This window comes from Protomyctophum parallelum, assembly GCF_964188405.1.
Source record: "Protomyctophum parallelum genome assembly, chromosome: 11".
Taxonomy (NCBI): domain Eukaryota; kingdom Metazoa; phylum Chordata; class Actinopteri; order Myctophiformes; family Myctophidae; genus Protomyctophum; species Protomyctophum parallelum.
The window spans coordinates 26,567,130-26,579,630 of NC_139707.1; the positions used below are offsets into that span (position 1 = coordinate 26,567,130).

The 12,501-nt window shown below is 42.2% G+C and overlaps 1 protein-coding gene across 7 annotated transcripts in view; it reads right to left on the reverse strand.

Annotated features, from left to right (window-relative positions):
* The window catches only part of itgav (integrin, alpha V), a 47,078-nt gene extending 37,784 nt beyond the window's left edge, over positions 1–9,294 (reverse strand). For all 7 annotated transcript variants that reach the window (XR_014569961.1, XR_014569962.1, XR_014569963.1 and 4 more), the window contains exons 1-2: positions 8,823–9,294; positions 7,619–7,752 (exon numbers count right to left, since the gene is read on the reverse strand). Coding sequence is in view for 1 of the 7 variants with exons in the window: in XM_083776636.1 (XP_083632762.1) it covers positions 7,619–7,752; positions 8,823–9,010 (322 nt within the window). In the remaining 6 variants the exon portion in view is untranslated. The remainder of the gene's footprint in view (positions 1–7,618; positions 7,753–8,822) is intronic.
* Between the last annotated feature and the right edge of the window lie 3,207 nt (positions 9,295–12,501).

Genomic DNA, 12,501 nt, shown 5'->3' on the forward strand with positions numbered 1-12,501 from the left:
CTGGACAGAGTGACACATACACAAAAACAGACAGACAGACAAACAGACAGCCTCATTACAAGTTTCACAACTCGCTTCAGCCCTTCCTCTCTCCAGTCACTCCATGCAACATGGATAACAATACTGTGTGCCTGCCCACAAACTAACTTGAACTGAATTCTTGCAACCTAAACCAAGACTGTGTAACGTCACAACCTCCCATTATCTACACAGCAATAATTGAGATTGCATCACGTTCACTCTGGTTACACTTAGTTTATATACCTTTCTTTACAGCCTTTTGAGATTTTTTGCATTGACAATAAAGTAACTTAATTGAAGGAACTGCTCAAGTTGCCTTCTCCATTTGGTGCCCATAGTCCTACTCCCCGACAGCTGAATTTATGTACCTGTATATGCTCGTTCTTAAACGCAGTGTAATAGATAGCATGAGTGAAGCTCCAACAATACAGTAATATAGATTTAAGAAGGCAAGCGAGTAGGACAAGAACTAATTAAACATTTGAATGACACCACTGGGAAAACAAATGGCAAACATTGGACCACATGAGCGCATTCCAGAGGCCTCTTTCTGTTTGTTTTTTGTTTTATAAAAGCCCTGGCCACTTACCAGTGACTTGATTTTAATTGAAAGACGTGCCGAGTAAAGCTGCCTGTGGGATAATGAAGATGCATACTTTACATTTCCTTGTCGAGTTTGTTCGGAGAGCTAGAGTTAATAAAATGGGGTACATCACTTGCTGTTTGCACACGGTCATAAGGGAGTTTTTGTCAAGATGCATGTTTCAACAAGGGGTAGAGAATTCCATTTGTAACTCGGAGAGTGTACAACTACAAATGTAGCCAAACGGGCGTGAGGCACGTTAACCTCTCCGGGTCCATTTGCTTAATGCTTGGTTGCCTGCATGGCTAAGATTGCCTTCCAATGTTTGCAGGATTGGTCTATTTTGAACAAAATGCCTCAAATCTAGAATACAGCATGCAATTGCAGTGAAAATATGCACACACATTCCCACTAGGCAGGAGGAAGAAATGGCACTTTAAAGAAATGTAATCGGCCTCATGGTGGCGCTATAACAGGCCTATTTATGATTTTACCTACAACTGCACCGCTTTGTATGCACACTCCCTAGAGGCCAAGGAAAACCCTTTGCCCTGCATTTTCCACATCTGCCTGTTTAGTGTTAAACAGTTATAGCGCCATCATAAGACCAGTTTTGCTAAACACATTTCTTTATATTAATATTACTCGTACAGATTTTATCCATACATCACGCAAATTGGTATACACTACCTCTATAGTCATGCGTTCAACACAGATCAGTTTGAGTTTTTTCATATATCACTCCAAACATCACAAACTCTATTATCCTGGTGACCTGTGACCTGAATCTGTATGGTAATGTTTTGTGATGTTGATGATTTGTATATACTATATGGGTGTGTCTGGAATTGAATTTAAAGTACAATAGAGCAAGTACATCTGTACATGATAGTACTGTAGGTGTGTATACATAGTGCTTTTTGTTCTTGCTTAATGTAAATCGCTCTGGATTAAGAGCGTCTGCTAAATGCCTAAATTGTAATAGTATAGTATGTGTACAGTGGTTGAAAGTGGTCTCCCTCCCTATAGTCTTTCAGTGAGACTTTTAATAATAATAATAATAATAATAATAAACTTTATTTGTATAGCACCTTTCATACATAAATGCAGCTCAAAGTGCTTCACAGGGCAGGACACAAAAATATAATACAATAAAACACAAGTAGTTAAAATGATAGAACAATGGCAAAGAACAAAATTGAATATAAGAACATAAAATAAATAAAAACAAATAAAAACACCACATGCAGCAATCAGTCAGGGCAGGGTAGGAACGTGCATAGTAAAACTCAACTAAAAGCAAGAGTGAAGAGGTGAGTCTTGAGTTGAGATTTAAAAATGTCTACAGAGGGTTTAGACCAGGGGTGTCGAACTCAACTTGGGGCGAGGGCCGCATTGGTCAAAAGGTCACTTGATGGGGGCCACAACCAGTTGCGCACGCACGCTCGATGTCTCAGTCAGTCACTGCTATAATCTATCTATCTGTCTATGTATGCTCAGACCCAGCCAGCCAGCCAGCCACACACACACACACACACACACACACACATAGTGCTCAGACCCAGCCAGCCACACACATAGCTCCGTAAGGAGCACCACTCAAAGAATCTTCAAAAAACTGAAGAGGCTACTGGAGATTGGAGAACCTGATTTGGACATGATCTGATGCAGGACAATGTCACTATGACAGAAAGAGAAGATGGGTCTGGCCACATTCATTCACCCCATAATCTCAGTGGAAATTGGGGAATATGTTGACAATAGTCCACAGCTCTGCCGATTAATAATCGATTCATTGAACCCACACCCCATATTAATCAATATCAGATACAACTTATAAGATTTTATATTATGCACATGCCATGGTCACATAACCATTAAATGTTGAGTGCATGCTTTGATGGTTACAGTTTTATAATCAGTTTTGATGAGTAAACGTTTGTGGAGATCTTCTCAGTTCTCATTGTATGCTAGTTACTGCCATTCAGGATGGAAAATGAAATCCATTTGGATTTGGGGAGAAGTAGTTTCATAAGGGGCTGGTATGAAGTACTTGATATAAAGAGAACATGTTCAGTTCACTAGTCTACACCTGCCTTCATTTCATCTGATTGTCTGTCTGGCAGGCACTTAACAAGCGATCGTTAACTGTGTCTGTTAGAGAGCTTTAACTCTGAGGATTTGACTGTGTATTGACTATCCAAGGCTGTCCCTCCCAGGGTCTGGCAAAACAACAACAACAACATATGCCTGACAATGGCTGGACAGACAGAAGGCAAACAGTGAGTCAGGCACACACTAGCCTCGGAAACCCAGACGTATTTATTTTTTAACAGTCACTCAAGCATGATCTTTTGCGTGTGTGCGCATACACACAGAGTAACAACAACAAACATTTTCTGCAACATAGAAACACATACTCAAATACAATTTCCTTCTATACAGCACATATACAAGAGTGCACACACTATTTCCAGTCAATTCTCTTTTCTAGGGCAGTAATGCTTTGACCAGGCATTAGGTCAAATGACCAACAAAGAGTTCTATTGTGGCAAGAGAACAGCCGCACACGCACACACGCACAGTCGCACGGTCACACACACTTTATACTCCTACTGTAACAAGACTAGGCCAATATATCAGACAAGGGCCAACAGACAAGTATATGATAATAAACCTTAGTGGACAACAGTACATATAGTATAAATAATAGTGTGGTCTAAATATAATACTACTGTACAGACTATGTACAAATGTTTCCCACAGACTTGTTGGCACCGACTATAGTAGTCACTGCAGACGTATGATACAGCGCACACGTGCGTGCGTGCACACGTGCGTGCGTGCACACGTTTATGCACGTGCATCAGTGACATCAGTGACTGATAGTGACAAATTTATGACAGAATATCTCAATGAATATATGTGACAATATTTTGGCCACGAGTATGGTGCGTAAGATATTTACACACACAGGGCATACACACACACAGTGTGTTGTATGTTGTATCAGAGGGAAACAGTTTTAATGTTGTGTTGGGTGATTTGCAGAGTCACTATGGTGATATTTCTGTCATCATTTGGTGTGTTTGTGTCCATCAGCCATAGTGTCACTTCTTCGTGTTATCGTGTGCGTGTGTGTGTGCCCGCGTGTGTGTGTGTGTGTGTGTGTGTGTGTGTGTGTGTGCTTGCGTGTGAGTGATGGTTACATTATGTCAACTGTTGTCTGCTCTCAGAAGGGTCTGGGCTGAAGCGCTGCTCCTCTATAGGCAGGCTAAGATTGGCAGTGGTCTGCTAGAGCTAGACAACCACAGAATACCAACGAGGCTTGAACCATCTCACTGCAAAACACTGCTGTCTCTCTCGCGCGCAGCCTAGTCGTTCACTCCTCACACATCTCTCCTCCAAGTGTATCTCTGCTTCTCTGGCCTCACATCCATCTTCCAAATTTCTTTCACTCTAGCCTCTTTTCCATAACGGTTCGTATAGGCCAAGTGAGGGTGTGCTGTGCCATGCCTCTCCGTGCCAGGCTTGTGTGTGAGCCATTATAATTTGTTTGTGTTTCCACTTCTCGTGGAAACACAAGAAAAACTACAGTGATGTTGAGTGTGGGATAACACAACAGCATATTACAATTGACATTGAGGTTACAGCTACACAACTTTACAGTCAATTGTACATACAACTGAAAGGTAATGGCCTGTAGAATGAGATTTACAGTATATCAGAAATGGGTAAAGTAGCCTCGGAGAAGAAGATATCTACTATATATATATATATATATATACAGTATATGGTATGTGCGATAAAGAGAGAAAGAGATTAGTCTCAATCCAAATACACATAATATGGAACCTCAGCAACCCTAACTGTACCTGAATACTGTAATGAAACATGATAACATACAATTAAGTGCCACTGATGAGTGTCTGTCTATAGGAAACAACAACTGTAGTGTTATATGAATAGTTGTGGAATTGTACATGTATTGTTGTCTCTCCTCAACTGTAGGCAGAAGAAAATATTTTGATATGCATTTTCAATCTCAAAGTTTATTGTCACAGCACATTTACATTTAAAAGAAAGGTAAAATAGAGAAAAGAGGATTTTGTGTTGACTCTCAGGGTTCTTTCCCATCAGAGGGCGTAAAACCAATAATCGAATACCAATGACAATAACCCCCCCCCCAACCCCCCACGAGACCCAACGGATCAGTTTGGCTGAGCACTGTTTGCCAAATCTGTAAAACAGCCAACAGCCAAACAGAACCAAACCGTGCACAAATTGAAATGCAGTTTGCAGTGATTATAACCATGCTCACATTGCTCAGAACTGGTGCACTGGAGGACCTTTTTGTCACTCTACCCATAAAGTATAAGGGTTTGTCAATTCACTCCATGGGTATCAGAATGCTTTTCTTGTCATTGGGGAAATTGAGTGTTCAGTATGTTCCTATTTTGTGCATATTGCCCAGCCAATGTGTAGACTAGAGCAGGACATGAGAACAATGAATAAAAAGCTACGCCCTGCCACTCTTAAAGCCCATATTTGGAAGATTTGTTTGGGTTCATCTTGTGGTGTATCATATTGGTAAACATATCACATCATAACTCCTGTAATCGGTATAGATATATGATGAGTTACTTGCCAATACCCATTCCAACTTCCAAGAAATTATAATAAAGTACAAATTAGGAAGTCCGTTTGTCTCATCTGTCTCCACTCTTCATGGGATAATATTGTGCAACCTTTGCAGCAATTCACTTTTACTGCGGGTTTTTACTGAATGACGACGTACTCCTCAGATAGTACAAACACCCTTCTGCAGGAATCCACCAGACAGGATGCAAGCCAGCTGAGCTGTCATTGACACCATCCCATTAAGCATGTGAGAATGCTGCCACACAAACCACACGGCAGCGATAAAATACCAGGAAACAACTGTTAGGTTTTAGATTAAAAAACAGTCACATGACAAATACATTTGTGTCATTAAAAGTGACCCTGATGAAAAGAAGGAAAGGGGAGGTGGAATAACTACAAAATAGGAAATGTTTACTAAAAACAATATACAGATACACTGGTAAGAGGGGGGGGGGGGTAAAATCCTCGAAAATGTATCGATTTATAATTGTAACTAGTGTACAAATGTTACCAAATTGACCAATATTTGATTACATTTGTAAACTCACCCTCTCCACCAGGGTTGAATTAACACAGAGGACTTAACCGTTTTTTTCCCCCTATAAAGCATAAATGGACGGTTGTTCTATCTAGCCCGTCTCATATTATATGTTACTGGCAGACAGGCAGAGTGAAATGTGCAATCAGCTGAGCTGTAAGGTGAAGCAGTGCTCTGTGCCCAAAAAAGGAATTGTTTTTAACAAAAGGGAGAGAAAGAATGATGAAGTGTTCCTCGCATTCACTAGTCACTACGCAGAAATGTTCATACAGAGCAACTCTAATTCTGACTAACATTTTAAATATCAATGCATTCTAGACTTCAAGCTGAATGTCAGTCACAGTCACCCTCACTCCCCCTCTCTCTCTCTACCTCGCTCTCTCTCTTTCTGTGCGACTATTCCCTGTTACTAACGCGTAGAATCAGTACAATACACAGTGCAGCTCAGCTGTTATGCCAGGCTGAATCAGTTTGTGCTGTGCATTAAGGAAGACAAGGACCACTGCTCACGCACGCACCCCCCCCCCCTCCACACACACACACTGTTCATTTTGTAAAGATGTATACATTTTTTCACACAAAAATGTTCCAAGTAATTTCTTCTCTTCCGTGTTTAAATGAAACATTTGCGGGTTAAATTGGAACACAACACACCTGGACAGACACACACACACACACACACACACACACACACACACAAATTCATGTCCACACACATCCTCTTTCAGCTACACATTCCACAATAAGCCCTGACATGAGGGAACAGGAGTAGAGCTATAGTAACTAGATGAACCCTCAATAATACTGTGTACTTGATTGTTTATCATCAATGCGCTGTTGTGAATCGTCGTAACAACACACATTAATGCTCTCTCCTACCAGTCCAGCAATATAATCCTCCTTGTTTCCGACAAAAAAGAACATTTCGGAGCAGTAATTTAACCACTTACAATTCGTAGTATAACCCTTTCAAATGGAAAAGGGTAAAGGCATGTAGGGAGAAGGTCATGTGACAGTGACACAGATCGTGAGCAAGGTCAGAACCGAGTACACATCAATGTGTTTGGCCTCTGAGGTCACGACACCAACTGATTGAGCCACCAGCCGCAAGGTTGGGCTGCCAGGGGGGGGCTGGGCTACTGGGGCGGATCTCTACTGTCTTTGAAGATGCCTGCATGTCCACACAGCCATTTGCAGTTTTTTGCACCTCAATAACCAAATCTGCCGATCGATGCGGTGTTGAATTAACAGGACTCAGGAGTGAGTGACCTGGTTGGATACATATCCAACCAGGTTGGATACATATCCAACCAGGTTGGATACATATCCAACCAGGTTGGATACATATCCAACCAGGTTGGATAATGGATACATATCCATTGTGTCAACCTGCTAAGTTAGCATACTGTAGGTGTTCTGTCTGAAGCAGCAAAATATTTGGATAACAGTGGCTGATGAATTTATGAACTAATAAAATTACAAAGGTGACGTTTGTTCGGTGAACGCATAGTTATGATAACACTAAAGTTATCCCATTATGCAAGTAAATAGGAAAACATTTATATACAGTATATTGTGGGTTAATAAATAGGCCTACTGCCGCCTACATATTAAATAGGTTATTTCAATCGGCGAGCGTGTGCACGCGACATAACAACCCACTAGCTAAAACAATCCACAGCACTTCCCTGCCACCAGGGCCCCACCACGGCTCCCGGTGGCATTGCACACTGTGTGAAAGGTTCCATGTCAGGCAGAATGTAGTCCCACTGCTGATCAGGAGGAGAGGAGAAATTAGATTGCAAGGGCAGAGGAGAGGTTCGTGGTCCTACCAGTATTGTCAAACTGTAGCTCCTGGCAGGCCGTGACGCTCTTCCAGGGACAGCTGTAGACGGCGCCCCGCTCCACCACCGTGCTGCTAGAGGAGGTGGTGTTGGCCCTCGGTGCACCGATCAGAACATCCGACCTGAAGGATGGGAGGGAAGAGCACAGTGAAGGATACAGTGAAGGATTGAAGAGGAGGTGTGGAGAAGAGAGGAGAGGAGCATCTAAACACAGACTTCAGTCAACAACACCATGAGTGTCCTAACCGCAAACATCTAATGACAGTGTGAAGATGTTCTTTATGGGGGAGTGTAAAAATAAGAGATCACTGTCACGCCTTCAATAAGCACACTGAATATAGCACACCAACAGCTCAAAGGATACAGTTACAATCTAGTTGATGAAAGTGAGATGGTGAGATGCGAAAATACTTTTCGCTGTGCTGTACTTGTACTGTACATTGACAATAAATTGAATCTCATCTCAAAGTCTGTGTGCCATGGGTGGGGGGATCTTTGCTATATTTTATCTATACATATTTTGTTGTCCTTGCACCTTAAGTTTACTTTGTGTGAAATGTGTCATACAAATGAAATGGACTATGAGATGTGGGGAGCTGTAGATAGCCCCGGTCGGCCCTGTACCGGTCCAAAGAAAGCGCTCTGGACCAGGGCTAATGTAGTCTCTCATGACTCACAAAAGAGGGCGCTGTTTTTCCTTTTTTTGACGATGGCTTCTCAGATTGGGGCTACTGTAGCGCCAAGGGGTGCTAGAAAGAGCCTGACTACATTTACCATCTTTACCACTATCCAACCCCTCTAAAATGATAGAAGCACCCGGAAAATAACAAACACGTAATTTCCATTGAGATTATGATTTCGTACATTTAATCAACACGAAATCAATACAACCCAAACAAATAGATTTGGCCTCTGGGTTGCTATGTAGTAGTATGTACAACCATACAGTTAGGCTCTAGCGTAGGCTACAACCCAAAACATGAATTGCCTCAGTCACCTCACACTAAACGTGGCGCATGCTGTGACATGAACACAAATAAGTAGAATCACAATAAACGAAAGTAGCCCAATATATCGACGTTGCTTTGAGGGACTATTAAAATAAAATAAGTCACCGATAGCACCGTTGTAACTTGTGGTACATGACAGATTAAGAAGTTACACAACATAAACGGAGACTCAAGACTGGTACCTTTGATTATTTGGCGTCTTGAAGAAATCCACCGAAAATCCAAAATAGCTTCCCTGTGGTCCTGAGAACACGGATGGTTTATCCACATCCAGATTAAACGCAGAACAACATCTGAAACACGCCAGCATGACAACAACAGCCAGCGGGAAACACCACTTCAGCTCTCCTCCTCCAGACATGATTCTCATGCTGGGTATTAAAATCGTGAATTAATGTAAAGTTATTGCCAATATTCCCCGTCTCCCCGGAGATCTGTTCAACCTGCGTAACGAACGGAGCGATATACTTGTTTCTGTTTCGGAGTCGCCACCTCTAACCAGCCGGGGTTCAGTATAAAGCCGTCATAAGCATACCTCCCTGTAGCACATCCACAGACTGGACCGCAGCACAATCCCTGTTTGTTACCAAATCAGCAGCAGCAACATTGTAACGAGCACAGGGAGGTTTTTGTGTGCGTGTGTGTGTGTGCGCGCGTGTGTGTGTGTGTGTGTGTGTGTGTGTGTGTGTGTGTGTGTGTGACTGTGTGTGTCATCAGGGCTCGGCATAAATACATTACAGGAAGTTAACTCCACCGCATCACAGGGGCTACGAGCCGACTTCCGCAATGTAGGCGGCGCCAGTTAAAAGGGAATGTTTTATGGGACATAAGCTTTACGCGTCTGGTTGTTCAAACTATGGCGTTGGGACCATTGCGTTGAAGAGAGACTGTCGGGACCTGCTTGGGACCCTGGATCGACCGTGGTCCATAACTGATATTCTTGGGCGCCATTGTGCCCATGCAGTAAACAATATTTCATCATACATTTCATCAACAATAAATAACCCAGGTATAGGCTGCATGCAGCCTCCCACTCTTACTTATAGTCTACTTTTTTGTTCACGTTTTCTTTACATGTGTACTTACAGTATTCAAAGTAACAACAAATAAATAAATAAATAAAAATCTATAAAATACAATAAATAAAATAGAAAACATACAGGCACTGTCCAGTTGATAGTGTGTTGGGGCCGCTACTAGCCTACAGCACTACTGCCATCCACTGAACACATTAGCTCTGGTCCATAGCTCTAAATGCAACGCATTAGAGCTATGGATCAGAGCTATGAACACATAAGCTGACACAACTAGATAGATACTATCTACATTTCTTTTAAGTGACAGAAGAGAGCTACTACGTACCTCAAGTATTATTTCATTATTTGATGAATGCTGTTAAATAGAAAGGTTCCCTAAGGGTAAGTGAACAGGGGCCCTCCTCAAGATGCCATTGGTCTGGTTATATCATTGTGTGTCGAAATGGCACCCTGTGGCAGGTCCAGGGCTTAGAACTCCAAGCAGGGTCTAGTCTACTGTTTAGCCCTGTTCCATAGCCTTGAGGACGAGAAGTCCTTAAGGCTAATGGACCAGAGCTAGGTTTAGGCTAGTCCCTGAGTCATCTGTGTTGATTATTCTCATGACTACAGTTTCATTTAGTCATTATCTTGTCATTATCTACACAGCTATTGAGGAGAGTACACAAAACATTTTTGGCACGCACGCACGCACACACACACACACACACACACACACACACACACACACACACACACATAACCTGGATCACCTCCTAATGCAGTAACGTCATTGCTTTAACATTCCATGTACAGTACCGTACATTCCAGCGATTTAAAGCCCAGTCATGACATAATTTAATTCCTCTGACAACTTATACATTATGCAGAAGTCAGACACTTTATTGTTGTTATTTATATATGGTCTTGGTCTATATATTACATTTTAACTAAAACAAAGATGTCTTACTGATTCTGGTAACAAAGAGTTACAAAACAGATTATTTTCTGGAACCAAATGGACCCATAATTAACACTGAGGATTTTACTGATGGGGTCTGGGGACCCCCGGGCGTCCTAAAGGTGGTTCCAGGGGTCCCCAACAAGATTTCTATTTGAAAATAGATTATTTAAAAGTTCACGTGTGTGCTGACTTGCTATTTTCAAACAATTCTTAAGTGTATGGGGTCCCTGGCACATTTTCAGATGGGGGTCTGGTCTGCCTGCCTGCGGCCAGATAAGGTCCTTGAAATGAAAAAAGCTTCTGAACCACTGACATACAGAATTAAAAGACAAATGACAAACGGCTGACACAGTGAGTTAAAAAACCCAGTTTGTATGTCCAGTAAGTCGGCGGTGGGTTTTTGCTCTTATTTGGCCATGAGCGTCTCTGAATCACTGCTAGAATGAAGTGTACACTAAAGAATGTGTGGCTGATCTCCCAGGAGATTCACAAGAGGGGGGGTGCTTGTGTGTTATTGTGTGTGTGTGTGTGTGTGTGTGTGTGTGTGTGTGTGTGTGTGTGTGTGTGTGTGTGTGTGTGTGTGTGTGTGTGTGTGTGTGTGTGTGTGTGTGTGTGTGTGTGTGTGTGTGTGTGTGTGTGTGTGTGTGTGTGTGTGTGCGTGCGTGTGTGTGCGTGCGTGTGCGTGTGCGTGCGTGTGCGTGTGTGTGTGTGTTTATTGTATGCAGAAGAGAGGAAAAGTCTCAAATACCGGTACATGTTTTTCGTCCATGCTAAACCTAGCCTGGTTTCCAGCCCATAGACCCCGCCCACTCGACTGAGTGCACTGGTTCAGACTCTCAGGGCTCCATTTTCGTCACCGCTAAACCCCTTATCCCTAAACTTCTTTGCCTTTTTTTACTATTTTGAAAAACATTTTTGAATAGTTCAAGTAGCCAATCTACATTGACACGCTGTGAGCTTGTAGACTGGCCATTTTAACTATTCAAAAATGTTTCACAAAATAGTAAAAAAAAGGCAAATAAGTTTAGGGATAAGGGGTTTAGTGGTGACAAAAATGGAGCCCTCAGAGTCTGACAATCAGTTAAACCACTTATCCCTAAACTTCTTTGCCTTTTCTTTACTATTTTGAAATACGTTTTTGAATACTTAAAATACCCAATCTACAAGCTCACAACGTGCCGATGTAGATCGGCTAATTGAACTATTTAAAAATGTTTTTCAAAATAGTAAAAAAGGCAAAGAAGTTTAGGGTTAAGGGGTTTAGCATGGACGAAAATAGAGCCCACTGTATTGTGTGTAGACATAGATCATTTGTAAAGAAGGAAAACGATATGCACATCCCAGTTTCAGAATACGGTGCTGGACCCAAAAAATGACTGAATGAAGAAAAAAGTGGAGACATAGATCATTGACAGCCTACAGGTAATGTATTTTTTTGTTTTGTGTGTGTGTGTGTGTGTGTGTGTGTGTGTGTGTGTGTGTGTGTGTGTGTGTGTGTGTGTGTGTGTGTGTGTGTGTGTGTGTGTGTGTGTGTGTGTGTGTGTGTGTGTGTGTGTGTGTGTGTGTGTGTGTGCGTGCGTGTGTGTGCGTGCGTGTGCGTGTGCGTGCGTGTGCGTGTGTGTGTGTGTTTATTGTATGCAGAAGAGAGGAAAAGTCTCAAATACCGGTACATGTTTTTCGTCCATGCTAAACCTAGCCTGGTTTCCAGCCCATAGACCCCGCCCACTCGACTGAGTGCACTGGTTCAGACTCTCAGGGCTCCATTTTCGTCACCGCTAAACCCCTTATCCCTAAACTTCTTTGCCTTTTTTTACTATTTTGAAAAACATTTTTGAATAGTTCAAGTAGCCAATCTACATTGACACGCTGTGAGCTTGTAGACTG